At 34.4% G+C, this 18,928-nt stretch overlaps 1 protein-coding gene across 1 annotated transcript; it reads left to right on the top strand.

Moving 5' to 3' along the window:
* The first annotated feature begins 451 nt into the window (after nucleotides 1-451).
* Nucleotides 452-18,501, top strand: LOC137402380 (uncharacterized). Its single transcript, XM_068088880.1, has 8 exons — nucleotides 452-615; nucleotides 2,765-2,921; nucleotides 3,264-3,447; nucleotides 3,982-4,172; nucleotides 5,305-5,475; nucleotides 13,340-13,445; nucleotides 15,563-16,300; nucleotides 17,975-18,501. Exons 1-8 carry the CDS (start codon nucleotides 452-454, stop codon nucleotides 18,109-18,111), a joined length of 1,848 nt encoding a protein of 615 aa, XP_067944981.1. The 3' UTR covers nucleotides 18,112-18,501.
* The last annotated feature ends 427 nt before the right edge of the window (nucleotides 18,502-18,928 follow it).

The raw sequence follows: 18,928 nt of genomic DNA, 5'->3' as shown, positions 1-18,928 counted from the left end.
AAACTCAAAAAGTACTAGATGAGCTTTTCGAAGAATATGTAAACTGCAGTTAGATGCTTATCTCTCTTTGTTTATTCATCTCAAAGTTCTCTTTTGGTACATCTCCAAAGTTTAGACAATTTTATTTCCATTTTTGCTTTTTATTTCAGATGCTTACTTACTTCAAAGTAGGTGGCTCACATTTTATCACCTCTAACTGGAAGCTCATGAAGGCTCTCATTGTATACTAATATCAAACAAATGGTTTACCCAAAAGTTGATCATTTTCTGTACTTTTGTGCTCATTTCAAACCCTAAACTTCATTGAATTTAACCGATGTTCATGTGGTTAAGGTTTTGGCTGTGCATTGCTCTAGCTTAGGCTATAGTTTCAGGATAAATTGGCTAATTTCAATTTATGTTACGAGAAGCGCTTTAGATAATTTTGTGTTTTATTTTAGATTTGCACAAAATGGCTGACCGACCAGCAGATGTTGAGTGTGAGTTCTGTTGCCGTAAAAGTGACACCATCATTAACCCTAAGGTGCTGCCATGTAACCATATACACTGTATAACCTGCTTGAACACCTACTATGAAAGCAAACACCTGCTGCTGTGTGGACACAGTGGATGTGGGTGAGTGATGGTTCATAGTATTTCAAACTGGTTTAGCACTAAGAGAAGATAAATAAGATAAATTGATGCTTTGACACTATTAACCTCAGCTCACTCTAAACTTTGTCATGTGTGATTTTCAACTACTCTGTGTGGCTACAAAAGGGCACTTGTGAATCGGTCAGAGTCCAATCTTGGGCTCCTAACAATTTTACGAAAGATTGTTTAGATTTTCGCCTTAGGCTACATCATAGTAGTCAATCATTGAGTCAGCAAGTGTTCTTTGACAGTGAATAGGCACCCGTGACGAATGCATTGGCAAAAGCTTTGGCCTGAGCTTTCTCATAGATGTGTGAATCTTTGTAAGCCCCAATATCGGTGCACCTACCTTTAATCAGTGTATACAAAAATGATTTATAGAGTTGGTTCTCTAAGTCTTCAGTAGAGTACTTACTGGATGGGTCATTCATTGTTTTATACAGCTTGTGGAACATAATTCCACATTTTTAGAAACTAAATAATTAAAAGCTTATTGTATTCCATTCTGCAATAAAAGCTTTCGACATACGAGTATTCCCAAAAGTCTGTTCATCGAGAGAGTGGCAATTAAAGAAGCAGTTGCCCCAACATTTATCTCAACTTCGGGTGATTGCTCTGTAGTGATCCGGCAGGCAGGTTACTCCTGGTGTGCTCCAGAAAATATTTCTTATATGATACACTTCATGGACCATTCCAATATTGATCACTCCTGAGTGACTTATGTTACCACAGCATGATTAACTGATAAATCTTCCAGGCTTCATCTTACAGAAACAATTTACAAACTAAATTTTTTACTGTTGCCAGTATGTATGTCAAATGTATCGGTTAAAGTTGTCCTACTTTTGAGTGACTAATACATATTAGTTAGAAATGTAGGAGATTTAACTAGGAGTAATATATGGAACTTGTTACAGTTAAACTACAGTGGACCCTCGCCATACGATTTTAATTTGTTCCAGTGTTGACATCGTAAGGAGATAATGTCGTATTGAGGGGAATAGAAATCTATAGTAAGTATCTAATGCAAACAATCCCCAACGAAAAACCATCAAAATTTTATGTACATATAATACATATTAAAAATCAGTAACAAAGTAATATGTTAACTGTAGTAAATATAATTACTTACAGTAACTTTGTTGTATTTAGTAGTTACATGTATGATCTGCAATAAAATGTAACATTATAATGTACTATGTGCAGTGCGTACTGTAAGGAGTTCTTGCCTTTGCGACAGACGTGTAACATAAATGTGGACTTTAACTTGAATGAATTTAGCTTACCAAACACAAACTTGAAGCTAAGTTTTAGTATGTATTTTACGAAACTAAACTTCAACTTTGTCATTGCCTTAATTTTTTTCACTTGTCTGTTTCCGGTTTTGTTTTTTACTATAACTTGTGAAGACTAATGCTGAACTGAGACAGAATGAGCATTTTATTTCTTTCAGGCATAGTGAGAGGGATTTCGGCGAGTAGCATATTGATATCTTTCTTATTTCGACGTATTCAGCACACTAACACCCAAATATTAATTTTGCAAGACATTTTTTGTTGATATGGCGAAAAAAATATCATATGGCGGGGATGAAAAACAGCGTGTTCCACGCCGTAAGGTAAAAATATCGTATAGCAGGGATATCATAACCCGGGGCTTAGTAGCTATCCATGGCGTAGAGTTTCAACTACTCCCGAAAGCACACAAGTTTGCTTATATGAATATTTCTAATCGCTATGGCAGTTCTGGAGGGGTTAGTTTGAATTATAGTCGAACATTTGGTAAGTAAAAAGAGGGGGTACTTTATGTTGGTCTCAGCATGTCTTTAAACCAAGTAATATACTAAAATATGTATTACATGCATGATAATTTTGAATTACTAATGCTTTCCACCGGTGATCTTTTTTCTCCATTCAGTATATATAATAACTTTGGGCTTTACACTTGCAAATCATGCCTTCAGGAAGTGACAAACGTCAGGGTACAGTTGCTTTTAAACAATTTGGCAAACAGAACAGTTCTTATGTATAGCTATCACTCCATGTTGCAACTGTACACCATTCTCTAAGTTTGATTGCATCATCTAAGGTAGTGTTTGAGATGAAAGTGCAAACATTGGTTTTTGTAACAGCCAGGTGTTTGAAATGCCACCAGACAAGCTTCCGTTCTATGACTTGAAAACCGACAAGACACTCTGTGATGCTTGTCTAAAAAAGAGCACCCGAAGACAGAAAGCTGTAAGCTATTGTACCTACTGCTGTAAGAAGTTCTGCTCTGCTCACTTAGAGGTATGTTAGTGTTATTCTTGTATATTTAGGTATTATTCAAAGGTTTGTGTAGTCAACAGTATGAGCCTCTATGTCATGTTAGACCTGTTATCACTTGTCAACATTGGTTGAAAATTTGTTTCTTTTTCAGTATTGGCAGTTTTGGTTCCATCAATACTCTTTCTTTGGTTATTTTATATCACTTGGTCAACATATTCGTATATCAACATAATTTATCAGTACTGCTTCAGTGGTTGGAAAAGTTGCTATCCTCATCAATCAAGTGGCTACCATCTATGAGACCTGTTGACTAGGCTCATACTGTCTGGTAATCAGAAACTTATGACATTATCCATACTATAGTATCATGATGAAATGCTAGAAGAACATCACAAGATAACAATACTAGAATACCTCACTCAACAACAAAAAGCTAAAGTCAGCACCTGTCCTAAGCATAAAGAGCTACAGTATGTCCTTGGATGTCAAGTCTGCTATGTGCTCAGCTGCCTGAAATGTGTTTCTGACCTGCCAGCCTGTGACACTGGTATGTAGGTTATTTGTGACTGTAAGTAGAGCTCTAAATATAGCTTGATTCATCAGTGATATGATTTTATATATAGCATGTACTATATATAATATATCTTAGGATATAAAAGGTACATTCTATGTGATACATATAATCTTTATATAATATTTATATTATCCCATAATATTGTATATCTCTGTTAATATAATATTATAATATGATATAATATATATCTTTAATATTATTATGTAATTCATGTTTTATATAATAATGTATTATATTTATACATATTATTTAAATATGTGTATAATACATAAATATATTATATGTAAAACATGTTTATCAGCCCACAACACCAGGTGATTTTTGATGACAACCTGAGGTATAGTTAGGGCAGCTTTACACAATCACATTGAATCAGTGTATATGTGTATTTGTTTCTGAAGTTTGCGAGTGATGAAGCAAAGCAAGCATTTCATCATTTTTCTATGTAATAAGAATCATTGTTGCTCTTACATGATTTATATACAATAAGTAAACTTCTTGGTACAGGTTCTTCCCATTCATTGGTTCCATTGGAAGACCTGGCTTCGAGACTTCTCACAGGCACAATATCTGCTGAGAGTTCAGCCAAAGATGATCAGTTCGAGGAATTGTTCAAACGAATATCAAAGTTACAAACTGAATATGACAGTCAGACTGAAGAAATGTTGAAGCTGATACATAGAAAGAGAGATGAGCAGGTTGGCGGAAGAGAACAGTCTATGTTTGCCTTGAATTTTTGCTGTATACTCTCCTACTCAGTATAGTTTGTAGTGCAGGTTATACATCACAAAACGGTGAGAGGTGTAGAAGAATTTTAATTAAAATCACGTTAAATACAAAAGTATTACGTGTTTATAGTTTAACACAGTAACCGCTTGATAATGTATAAATGACTTACATGCTTCATCTAAAACTTTTCTGACTTGCTATTTTAGTTTCTTTCATCGTTTATGCTGACGCTAGTCTTGACACTGTTGAATGTGCACAGGAAATGGAAGTTTATAAATCTTGAATAATATCTTCCTTGCGCGAATTATTAATGTGAATTTGTAGAAACATCTGCTGAATTGTGCAACCCACGATTGTTGTTATCAATCTCATGAGCTGAATAAAATTATGTGTGAATCCGGCCAATGCATAGTTAAAATATAGGAAAGTTCAAGGAATAGCTAAAACAGATAGTGGAAAAAGCATTTCCTACTTCTTTTGCTACACATTCAATCAAGATTTAAATCACCTTATTAACAGGGGCTGTCAATGAACATGTCCTAGGCTAAGTCATTGTACCTAATGACTTCCGTTAACTTAGCTATTTTATATCCTTACTATGATGATAGCCATCGCCATCTCTCTTAAGCCAGTGATAGGAAAAATGTGGTTGGGATCTCTCATGCAATAATGACTTTCAATGTGCTAGCTGGAGTGTTTAGTGTGCTATTATAACCAATCAACATTGAAAATTGGCAGTTGTATGGCTTCAATTATTGAATAGTATGGCCAATTGATCACATAATTTAATGGATAATACGCCTGTCCGGAGAACCGTAGCTTCTGTGTTCAATTCCAGTGCGACTCAGATTTTTCATTCATATCTTTAATTTTATCGCTTGACCTGGACACAGACAACAAACAAACATTGTGATTTATGTTTATGAATACATCCTATATGTATTCTATGTATAGAATACATATAGGATGTATTCTATACATAGAATACATCCTATATGTATTCTATGCATAGAATACATCCTATACGTATTCTATACATAGAATAACAGTCTGAGTAATATTCATATTCATGGGTTGTATCAGCACTGACTATAACTGTAGATAAACTCACTGAAGGAGCAGTATGATGAGCTGGAGAGAAAAGTGGTTGAAAACAGGCAGAGATCTAAAGTGCAAATCAGTGACTTCTTGGAGGATGTTGTACTTGACAAGTGGAGAAGTCTCAGGAATCATAGAAAAATGTTGGAGACTAAAATCAAACATTCTCCACCCGTAAGTAAAATGAATACCTGTAGTAGAACTTCAGAGTAGTAGATGACCTCTTAAAGTAATGTATCTAATACTGTACTTGTAATAGATGGGCTATGACATCATACTGTTCCTCATAAGTGTCAATTTCTGGAACATAGCTGTGTAGATCCCTTATTATATATCCGTACAGTACACCGAGTTGCATATTATTGTACTTTTTTGCAGAAAGTAACACATTACCCATTTAATAAAGAAGCCAGTGACAGAAAGTGAAGCTAAAAATAAAAAAATCAGAAATAATATAATAGGATGACATGAATAAGTTAGAACATGAGTTAAAATAAAAAATCGGGTCAATCAACATGGATGTACAAATAGTAAATAGCCTATTGGTTTTACTCATTCTGTATACAAAAAGTTTTGATAACTACACATTTTTCCTAGGCTAAAGATTGTCATACCATCATAACATTGAAAAAATTATGTTTGATAAGAGATTAAAAACTTGGATTTAACTTCTTTATCGTCGCAGAAAATCGAAAGTGTTTGTGAAACCAGACTCCTTTAGCTCAATTCATAAATCATTTACACGTTTCAGCTCTAGCACAAAAATTATTTAGGTTAAGAAAAATTATATGTTTACATATCTGTGTATATTCTGATACCAATCTGAACACGATGTTCTCTGTTTTAGACACATTTATAACATAGCCACTTTTGCATATATAGTCATACCTCTACATACAAGAGCCCCAAAATTTGAGAAAATCAAGATATGAGCAGACTTTCCAGATAGTTTCTTCCATAGATACTCTGAGATTTGTGCATGTGAGCTGGTTCTTGATGGCCACTGCGCTATATGGTCAAGTACGCAAAATACCGCTTTCCAGAACAGCATCGCTCAGTATTTCTGAAATATATATTCTATATTTGAAAAAAGTGCTTTTTAAAGTTAACTAAAAACTATAGCCAACACAAGGCAGAAACCATACTAAAAAATTACGACGATGAAATTATAGTACATCAATTATATCAGTACATTTTCAGCTTATTCAGGTTCTTCCATATCTTGGCTTTCATATGAGCCATTGTTTGACATGGTGAGAGACATTGCTTGGTGTTTATAGGATTTCCCCAGAGCTTTACCACAGAAATGTTTATTGGTATAGGCTCGCAAATCGTGACTCACAATTTTCATATTTGGTGTTTTGTGCTATTACCGCTTATCAACTACAATAATTACGCTAGGGGCAGGCAAAGGTAGGACAACTCCAGAGAACCAATGAAAATGACAAAGGAATCAGTGTCATTAGCTCTCCGTGTACAGGTTATTTCTATGATAAATAGCTCAGATTCCAAGCACCGTACTATGTTTTCCCGATGATATTATGCACTAGCACTTTCTTTTTATTGTGATGTTGAGGGGCAGAACTGAGTCTAATTAATTTCAAATATTGCGTGATCTCGCGAGAGTGCAATTTACATATAGTCCTAGGGCCACGCCACTGCAAGTCACAATTTAATCGATGTGATTTCATTACCTTTATCAATGACAGTATATTTATTGAAGCATAATCATTTTTACAAAGCAACATGGAAAGTGATACGAATTCTTCAGAGAATAATACTACTTCAACGGCAACTACTTCCACAATCACCCGAAATCTATTAACCCAGAACATGTGTTTGGATTGGTCGAGCGTTAACACGATCCCCGGGCATTGTTGATTATCTAGAATCCCAGTTTATTATTAGCGCTTTCTAGGTTTAAGAGCACTGATTGTCACAGAAAAGCGCAGCCTCAATGGCAGCGAAAGGGATCGACGACCTAAGGCTAAATGCTAATTATGACATCACATTGTGGGAACCACAACCAAGTGTTTTTTTATTGCAGGACATACTTTTGACACCCTGTTTTTCATAGTTCTATTAGTCTCTGTGTTTTGAAAATAGGCTCATTCGAAAACCAAGACTCTGAAATACTGAAATATATAATAAAAGTACTGATATACTTTATGTGCTCTAAAGTAAGTTTAGTTAAAAATTCAAATTATGCTTCAAGTTTGTGATTAGTGAGCTAAATTTATTGAAGTTAAGTTCAGCGTTACTATTACGTAAGGTCACAAAAGATTAATGTACCGAAGTCATTGCTCTAAAGTCTCTCTCAGGCAGCTGTTATCCACAACCTCTGTCTCAGAAGTACACTGTATATACTGCAGACAGTAGTGTACATAGTGGTGTTAGAGTTGATTGCAGATCATTACATCTCAACAGGTATCGGAGGTACTGAATTACAACAATTAAAAACAGGTTTTTTCATCGTAATATCCTGTTTGGGTGATGTTTTCACGGTGTGGTAACGAATTGATTTTTACTTAATGATTTTATATAGGAAATAGTGCCTTGAGATACAAGTAAATTGACTTACGAGCTCAGTTCTGGGCTGCATTATGTTCGTATGTCGAGGTATGACTTTACATTAGATGCTCCTATAACGTAAACCTATAACGTAAACTCAAAATAATTTTTAAAAAAATTTTTGCAAAGTTTTTGCTTTGTACTACATAAAACTTTGACATATCATTAAGTGTCATATCAGGGAAAGTTCTCAAATTTGATCTGAATAAGAAAATATAGTTAGCCTGGAAATATAGCTCTTTATCTTGCCGCAATTGACAGAAAAAATCACGTTTTATTTCTAATATATATACTAATACCCTGGCGGTTTAGTTCGCCTGGAGAGATCGTCATAAAGCATAGATCATCATAAATCGTCATGCTGATAAAGCACTGATAATTAGGAGCTGCACAATTATTCAGATGTATTTAAAGGCGATCAACTGGCCAAGGTGTTAAAGTGTCAGTGTTGTGAGTTATTGTGAGTTATAGTATCCTAGAAAGCTATCTTTTATCTTAAATTTGAAACATGGTAATGGATAAATGAATGGACAAATAAATACAGTTTTTATTATAGTAAAAAAATTATTTTACTTTAAACTAGACATAAAACATCTTTTAATATTTTGCTTTGCTTAATAGACTTCGCTGTCTATAAAAATACAAAGAAGAAAGTGATGTACATGTAGCACAAAGCAAATTGTTCAGTCTTGGGTGTTAATAGCTGCAGCTGGAAAGAGCAAATGACGACAGACTTTGAGATTTATATACACTATATATATATATATAGTGTATATATATATGTAGTGTATATATATACTATATATATACTATATATATATATACTAGCTGTGCTACCCGGCGTTGCCCGGGTAATAAAAATTTCTTTGGACAGAAAATTTATTTGTATTTAACATATATACCAACATTTGCTTTTCTACTTTTCCAACTACATATCATGAAAAAAGTGTTTTCTATAGTTGAAATAATTTGAGAGAAAATAAAAACAACTGTAAAGGTTTTCAAACTTTGTCAAGCAACTGTAACTTTCAAACTTCATATAATGAGGAAAATGTTTTGTGCAGGTCAAATACATTAAAAAATAAAACAATTATCAAAAGATTTAGATGTAAGATTTATTTACATTTTAAAGATTTAGATTTAGTGAAATAATTAGCAAGTAATAGCTAAATTAAGTCGGTTTTGCTACAATTACAATTGAAGAGAATTCGGTAATGATACAATTAATACTAACTGAGAAAACAAAATAAAATTCCTGAATATATTTAATTAATAATTGCAATTCTTGCATAGAAGTGTGTGTATAAAAAAAGTTACTGTTCCACCAGCAGCCATCCATCAAAACTCTGAATATGACGATACTGGTATGACGATATGTAAAAATGAGATATTGCAGTGTCTTTGTCTGATCGAAGGTGAGAGAATCTAGAGGCTTTCCTACTCGAGATAATGCAATTGTCCGCGTGAAAAGTATTAACCATTACAGCGATTTAGCAATTGAACCTTACGAAAAGCCGAAAATAGAGGTTCACAAAAAGGCATCGTGTTCATTGCATAGAGTTAATAGAATTTAATTGCCAAATTATAATACCAAGATAGTCTATTGTTGAAATTGTTTTGCCGAAAACCAATTAGCCCTTATACGGCAAGGACAAAAAAACATTGCGTTTCATAGAGCTAAAAGAGTTCATAGAGTTGTAATTATTACATCATTTTGGTGTAAAAAAGGAAAACGATGTATACGTTATGTATAAAGAGTGAGCAATTGTATGAGCTTTCGTGGTCTCGTGGTTAAAGTGTTGAATATCAAATTGTGCTCACGATTTCCATGAGTTCAAGTCTGTCATAATGTAGAATTTTAACTCCAAAATTTTAATAGCTATAGCTGGACATACCAAAAACAAAAAACATACTTTGAGAAATTTATATATAGATATATATATACAGTGCACTCTCAAGATACGATGTTGATCTGTTCCAAGGCCGGCATCGTATGGTGAAAAAATCGTATGTCCGGGTATAGAAACCATTGTAACTATACAATGAAAAAAAATGTAAAAATCGTCCAAAATTTTATAAAAATGCTGTACATATTGAAAATTAGTAACAAAATAGTATGTTAACGTTAGTAACTATAGTTACTTACAGTAGCTGCATTGTATTAAGTGCACTTAGTGATTATAATCTGCAATACTGTGAAATGCAAAATTATAATCTGTGTACCAAATGCAGATCGTACGGTAAGGAGTTCTTATCTTCACAAGGTACCCATAACATAAACTTTGAATTCATTTCAAATAAGTTTAGCTTGCCAAACTCACACTTAAACTATGTTTTAGTATGTATTTTGAACTATTTTACTGAATTTCAACTTTTTATCACAAAATTTTATCCTTAATAAGTTTGTTCTCACTTTCATTATAAAATTTAGCATGTCTGGTTGAAACCTTTTTCAAACAAAATTCAATAAGAAAGGCCGAGCGATACAGTTATCGGAAGCAGCCTCTCACACACCTGACCATTTAATGGCTACCGAAAAGAAAAATGAAATTTTATTTACTATACAGGACGTTCATACCTTTGGAGTAACGTGACTTTAGCTGGCACATATGTGACCCCGGCAGTCAGAATGTACAATCGTGCGGTAATTGGATTGTTCACAATGGAGCGCAACGCGTGCTATATGCTATTATATGACTCACCGTCACTATTTTAGTAAACAGTGGTTTATAGTGCATTCAACCCTGCTTTTTCACGTGGTCTTGTTTATTTTTGTGTCTGACCAATCATAAAGCCAGAATTGCCATTTAAATTTACCCATATCGGTGGTTGCTATGGAATTTTTCATAACCCAAGATCTTAAGTATAGACTCTAATTGCGGGTGGGCGCGTGTATTTTGCCATTTCTGTTTCAACGCCTCAGGCTAAAACAAAATAACCTTTGCACAAATTACGGCTAGTTGACGCTAATGATTTAGATGTAATTCTAAGTATTTCTACTTAGAATCTAAGTCGGCTGCCTCAGATTATAGTGAAAGCAATGATCAGGATTGTGATAATAGGGAAACCTCAGAAATACAGCTGCTTACGCAATATGTGGCTGCTAACGATAAGGAGAGTAACAGCGATCATCCTAATTAATTAAATTACAGAGAATAACTATCAGCCTATCACTGCTGATAACTTTCCCATTATAGCTGTTGACATCAAACTAATAAGTGGATGCAAATGTAAGGAAATCTGCACTAGTTTTATGTCATCTAAACAAATAAGCCTTGTTAGAACTGTGTATCAAGGATTACCGAAGGACACATTTGATATGGTTGTGTTGGGACAAACTGCTACTAATAAAACAAGCAAACCCGTTGAATAGGCTACAATAAATCTCTGCAGTGTACTCTGTGTTACAATGTGTGAGTGTTAAACTACATAAAAATAGCTCTAGATTGAATGGTCACTTGATGAGTTGGGTTGATATTTCCGCATCTTGATGCCCTCTGTGGTCACCTTTCGTTGACCTTACCATGACCTTCTGTATAGATGGACAATTTTGAATACACTTCCAACATTTTGATACGTCGTTGGATTGTCATTATATGCAGTCATAGCAATATAGCTTGATGAGAAGTGCCCAGTTTGAAGCATACCCTTTTAATGTAAATCTCCAGGAAGGTGAGCTTTTAGCCACATATATTGCTGACCTTACCCTGACCTTTGGAAGGTCAATTGTCAATCAAATTTAAATAAAAATGTGACCATCATCTTTTTCAGGGTTTTAATGTGTAGAATGCCAGGTTTCATCAATATAGGTTGAGATTAAGTGGTCTGTTGCTGTGGCATTTTGATTTGTAAACAAATACCATGATTTACAATTCATGAATCGGCAATCTTATCCTGCCTAAACTCAAAACAACAGTTTTAGTTCATCGTGAGACCTTCTCTACTAAATCTTGCATAACCTGGGCACATATAATCCGATTTAAAAAATTTAAATTGCATTAAAATCCTCAGATATTGCTGATTTTGAATCTGTAAATAACTCAAAAATGTTGTTTTAGCACGATTGTACATTTTGACTGCCTGGGTCACATATAGTGAATAAAGCAGAGAGGAGACAAATACGTATCAATGCTAATTATTTTGCTGTACACTTGAAGATTAATTTAATACGTAATGAAATGAAATTTTTAGCAGGCTAAAAGAAGTTGTCTAGTCTTGTCCAATTTTTCTTCTGGTTTAAAAGAAAAATAGATGCGGGTGCAATGCAGAAAACTGCTAGCTAGCTCACGCTTGTAGAAGGATTCAGAGAAGGTGGTACAGTAGTTTTTCTTGTATGAAATGTGCACAAGAATCAATGTAACCATACGTACAAAGTTTGTACGTATTTATACCCTAGAGGACAGGGCTTTAACAAGTTTCAGAAAGTAATGTGGATGTGTCAACTATCTTGAGTAGCTAGTTATATGAGTTACATACATACGATGAATTGTATTCACGTAGAAGATAACAAGCCCACCTGCAAAGACATGGTTAAACAAGAAAATAAAACATAAAATCAAAAGGAAACAAATAAAATGAATATATTATGAAAAACATGCCACACAAGAGATAAATAATATATATTATACAAGCATTGTTTTAATGTACCAGTCCACATCAGTAAATTAAACACTTGAAATATTTGTGCTGATGTGGGGTTTTCTGTATCTTCTACTTCCTCGCCCTTACTAAATGTTTGCTCCTTTTGAATGCTGGTCGCGTGCATGGCCTTCTAACTCCTTCAAATCTTTAGTCATCAGCTCCTTCTTGTGCTCGCTTTAATGGAGTTCTTGTTTTAATAGTAATTGCAAATGCTGATTGGCTGCGATCATCTTCCTTGAAAATGTTAATAATACGGGGTGCCTTCTTATTTACAACATCCAAATTTGTTAACATAGAAATCATTTTTCCTTTGTTTTGTAACGTTTGTATCAGTCTCAGATTCCTTAGCTAACGAATTAATTGTAGATACTTGTAGTTATATACGTATGCTGACTAAAAGTTTATAGCAAAAGATATAACACTGCAAATGAATATTTGCTCTCGCTTGTGTATTTTACACGAAATTTTCCACACGGAATGCTGACATGAGAGAAGTCGATCATCGTGTTTCTTGTAAACGTTCTGAAAATGTTTTCAGCAAACTATATTTCGGTGTCATTTTTATTTTGACGTCTGTTATGAGCACACCGACCGCTAAATTTTAACAAGGGCGAAACTTTTCTCGAAGTTGTATGGTGAAATAAAATTCGTATTGCGAGGTGAAGATCTCACAATGTTCGATTTCGTAAGGTTAAAAAATTGTATATCAGGGTAATCGTATCTCGAGGGTGCACTGTATATATATATAACCGAAAACATACTTTGAGAAATATATATATACATATAAAACTTATTACAGTTTATATAAATATTGTCTAATGCTTAGGATGACATTGTGAGAGACTTCAAACGGCTCAAAGAGCAAATGGACAAAATTGTGGAGGAATTGCCTAGGCTAGAAGTGGAAGAGCAACTACAACTAAAGCAAACAGGTAAGAGAAAGCCAATGGAATCAATAACACAGAGTAAAATCTAGCTGTGTTCACACCAACTGGTTTACAAACACAATTTTTGCTTTCAATATCTGATTAGTTTTATGGGAATTATCAACCACTTCTTTTCTGTTCACACCAAGATGAGTTTGGACTCATCTGATAGTGAGTCAAGCTTTGCATTTCCTTGCCTATTTCCTGCCAAATATTTTGTGAACGTTGCTAGCAATTTTACAAATTCTTTTTTACTGCCCAGTTCATCACTAATAATGGATAACTAAAGAAAAGACAATCTTTTGCAAACATCATCTGCTTCAATTATTTCAGCCACGACATTATAATTGAAGCCGATGTGTCAATTATTATGTTGTCGCTATAATGATTGAATGTGAGTAATAATTCTGTTGATAGCACCTTTCAGCGATGCTATCAACTGAATTATTGCTGTGGAAATGTACAGTTGTCATCAACGGAATTATTACTCGCGTTTAAAACTATGACAACAGCGTGCACACGTGCAAACAAATATTGTGTTCACTTAAAAATTAAAATGGGTGATTAACGGTGAAAGTGATTTCATCGGCTACTCAAATTGAAAATTGGTCTAGAATTGTCCACTGATCAGGCACAGCCATTTTGTTTCGGGCATGTTTGCTCTTTTCACACTAGGCCATTTTCGGTCAGTTGGCCAAACAATCTAGGCAATTGGCATGAAATCGACTGGTAGCAATTCAGCTTTACTCGTACTTCTACCCGATCAGTCAGATTGTAAGTAAATTTTGTAATATAAATTATAAACAAAATAAAAATAGGGAGACACCCATGCTCTGTTTTCAGACTGACAGATTATTTACTTATGACTAAACCTAAACTTTTTACACGCATGCTATGCTCTCAGACTAAAATATCATAGAGAAACTGCTGAAATCTCTTTGTCTGGAGAAGTTGTATTTCTTCCAATCTTAAAGGTTGACTTGCAACAAAATTCACATCACAGTTGTTTGGTATCAAAAGGTTCACCATGTTCTACTCTGCTGTGATGTAGATGCAAAATATGTGGAAATGTAATTACAAGCTCTTAAAAGCTCAAAAGCGAACAGTTAATCGCAGCCATCACAAAAACGCCGTAGTTTTGAATCCCTCTCCAAAACGGCTCAAATTCAACGTAGTTGAACACGATGTGCTTCTGTTTACACTTTCACGCAACCTCACTTGTCGAAATATCTCCACAAATATACTTCACGCATTCAATACAATCATGTATATTGTCCGTACGCGTCTATTTCATCATCATTGTAGTGCTGTCACTTTGAGCACTGATATCTCAAAGCCTATCCTAAAAATTAGTTTAATTTTTAACCTTAGCTCGAAAGAGTGCATATCATCCTCTGATAAACATGAGGAGCCTGTTGGTCACCTGTGATAGTCGAAAAATGCTGCAGAATTTTTTTCGCGTCATTTGGCAAGAAGTATGGATCACATGATCAGATTATGACTAGATGATTAGGCCAAGCCAAAACAACGCTGTATAATGGTGATCATCTATATTTGATAAGGGATTTCTGGTAGAACCCGAAGTGTTTGTCATAAACTAGTGCTACGAGATGTTTTATATAGAGCTTTTTATTGGCCTTTCAATTCACGTGATAACTTCATGTCTCAAAACAATAATCACGTCAAGTTGAGTTTGTCTTCAGAATAAAGGGATTTCAACCTACGGCGTTTTCGTGATGGCTGCAATTAACTTGTCGTTTTTGAGCTTTTAGGAGATTGTAATCAGATTTCCACATATTTTGCACCTACAACACAGCAGAGTAAGACATGGTGAATCTTTTGATACCAAATAACTGTAATGTGAATTTTGTTGCAAGTCAAACTTATAATATTTTTGGCGCCTCCACACATTAGTCAAGTGATAAAATATTCTGGGTTTGTATAATTGTTATATTCATGACTAACGGTTTAATCTGTTAAACCTTTTAGTGTCTCTGGTGGACGATTTGAGCAAATGAGTAAATAAGTAGTCTGCCTCTGCTCTTTTATGGTACGATGCATAGCCTGTAATTGAATGTTCTATTACACTTTGAAGGCATTTTATTCTAAAGTTTTATTTTCAGGTGAAACTCGTGAGATTGAGTTAGAGGTAGTTTCGTCTGGTGACGTTGTAGTTAAAAGCAACCAGGATCTTGCAGCTTGTCTACCGCGCCCTTCTCCTTTCTCTCGATCCGTTTTTAAATCTATAACTGTATTAAGTTCTATAGCACTACCTTCTCAGCCTGTATCGGTATGTCAGCATGAAGGAGTTACTTATGTAGGATTATACAGTGGTACAGTCAGTAAGATTGACAACAACTACAAGCTGCATAACTCATTCATTTCTAATCCTGATTGTGTCGAGTCCATCAGCCTCCATGAGAACAGACTATACATATTGTCTTACAGACGTCCTCGCACAGTAGGTGTCTACGATCTGTCTGGAAAATTGACCACTACTTGGGAGCACCCACATCATGGCTATTACTGTAGCATGTTGACTGTAGCAAGAGGTAATGTAGTAGTTGCCGACCCTCCTAATAAAAGACTAACTATTTATTCTCTCACTGGTAAGACTTTGCGTAATGTCAACTGCTGCCCTTTGAGTAATAACCAGGTCTCAATATGTGCTGGACATGGAGATGATGTCATCATAGCTGACTGTAAAACAAAGAAAGTCTTCAGATTTAACATCACCACTGAGAATGTCGTATGGACTTTCAACCATCTTTATCATCCAAAGGGCCTTGTGTGCTACGGAGACTACATATTGGTAGCTGGATATGCAAGCAATAGCATCTACACACTCAGCTATGATGCAGGTAAGTTGTTTATTTGAAGGGGAAATTTTTCATATCTCGTGTTAGTGGAATTATCAGTCAGCGTAGCTTTTACATAGAGTTTTACTATTTTTAAACCAATTTTGTAGGCTGCCATCCATGACTGCTGACTAGATGGTCTTAGTTTTAAAGAATACATCAGGATATTGAGTGGTTATAAATACAGCAGGTGGCACTAAAACATAAAAAATTCATTTCGAGAACATTTACATTAAGGGGCTTTTACGTTACTCAAACCGTAAAATACATTTAAATTTCCTAATCCATTCTAAGATATTTTCAAACTCATTCATTTGGCCGATCAAACCGAAAAGCTAAACTTAGCTATTCAATAATTTCACTACAGTAACTGAGATTAGTTGTTTGTATCAAAAACTTTCTTTTTTTTTAATTGTTCACTTTGCTTCGGATGAAATGTTATGGTAATTTTACGTTAAGTTAAAGGAAGCGTTTGCCTTCAATTTTTCAGTTTTTTTAGGCAGCATGGTCTATGCTAAAAACTAGTATGTCTAAATTAAAATAAAACAAAAATATATCATTGCTACATAATGGGTGGGTCTCTTGGTTCATTTAACAGTCCGAAGCCAGGTTTATTGGTTAGGATGAAAGATAGCTTTCAACGAGACTCCAACTTGGGACATTCACCGTGGTAGACTGACACTCTAGCACCACTAGATATTTTTTAGTAATTTTACGGCTAGTTATGTGTTCTCTGCATTTTATTGTCCTACCTCACGGATCCCCATGACACGTTAGATTGCTTCAGTAGCAGTAGGTACAATAAATACACCCACATCCATCGATTTCTTTTGTGAGTGTCACCAGAAAAATCTGATACTATTAAGGTTCAAGTTTGAGAACTTTCACTTTACGCTTAAAATTACATGGAGTTTATTACATAATACAAAAGACAAACTTTGCGTAAATGTTTTATGTTATGTAGATTTCATGTTACATTAGGTTTACCTTATAGGAGGATCTGTTGGACTAATTCTTGTGGGCTATATTGTAAGAGGTTTTTCTGATTTTGTTTCTACTAACATTTTTGTTAACGATGCTTTTGTAAATGGAAAACTGTCTATTCAGATTTAGTTTACTTTATTGTTATTTATTCAAATATTTTCAAGCCATTTTTTTTAACATTCACGATATTTTAAGGTCTGATTAACTGGCGGTACAGCCAAAACCACGATAAAATTAAAAAATAAAAATATTTTTGGAAAATTGTGTGGGTCCATTCAGGTAGTCCCTATAAAGTTTGCGTTTGAAAAAGTGTGTATGCAAAATGACCCATAAAAACACAATATGATACAAAACTTTTGAATCAAATATAATGTGAAATGAAGTTATAATTTTAAAGGTTGTTAGAGTACATTAAAGGAGGCGTCCAATAGGCTTCTAGATTCACATAAAATTAGTCAGCTTTTAGCGATTACCAATGTACAGAAGGAAGCATTTACTGAATGTCATAGATTAATAAACCTTTTTATATTCTTAACATGGAAAAACTCTGGTAAATTCAGTATGATAAGAATATAGTTATGCTTCCTTGTCACATGATAATAGTAGATTACGAGTAAAGTTTTAACTGGTCAATAAACATACTGTAATGGCTGTTCAATGATGATATAATATATTCATATGCTGTTGTTTTAGGTGAGAAAGTGTCAGAGGTAAAAGATGATGCCATTGGTAATGGTAGTACCTATAGCTTAAGTGTCGCAGGTAACACCCTGGTTGTACCAATATGGGAGGCCCAGAAAGTGCTTTTCTGTAAACTCAATGAGAAGTAAGGACCTCATTCTCATCGATCATCATATGGCAATAATCATGATCGGGAACTATGACGACGGACTATTTTTGCAATGAATTAGTAGTATCGGTATTATTTTAAGGTCAACTTTTTTGTTAAATGGTTAAGTGCACAATCTTTAATGGATTATTTGCATGTAGTGCTGCCAGAAGCCAAATTATACCTTTTGTTATGCTGTAGATTATTATTCCAGCGTCTTGCGACATTTTTACATATAGCATATTTACTTTTGTAAGCATCCGGTTGTACATTAACAACGATACTGATAATCATATTTTATCATATGTAACATTATCAGAATGGTGTTAGTGCTAAAGTTTATGTTACATTTAAAAACCACTACAAAGGTTTAAGACCCTCAATTTTACAAATTTATGCAGTGATAATAAAATAACTTTCACTTACAGTATCTGGACTTCACCTGAAGCCAATTTATTTCACTTGGTCTGCCCTCTACACAACCAAATATTGAATTACTTCTGTTGATTTGCCCACTGCACAATGAATTATAAAATTACTTATGTTGGTCTACCCTGTAAACAACTAATTATAAAACTTAACTCTGGTCTGCCATCTACACAACTAATTGTAGAATCTCTTACAGCGATCTGCCCTCTACCCAACCAATTATTTAATTTCCTTTGTTTGTCTGCCTTCTCTCCAACAAATTATAGATTTGTCTCTGTTGGTATGCCCTCTACACAACCAATTATAGAATTACTTCTGTTAGTTCGCCCTCTACACAACCAATAATATAATTACCTCTGTTGGTTTGTCCTCTACTCAACCAATGACAG

Source organism: Watersipora subatra, chromosome 8 (genome assembly GCF_963576615.1).
Source record: "Watersipora subatra chromosome 8, tzWatSuba1.1, whole genome shotgun sequence".
In the NCBI taxonomy this organism is placed as follows: domain Eukaryota; kingdom Metazoa; phylum Bryozoa; class Gymnolaemata; order Cheilostomatida; family Watersiporidae; genus Watersipora; species Watersipora subatra.
This window is presented reverse-complemented; position numbering and strand designations above follow the sequence as displayed.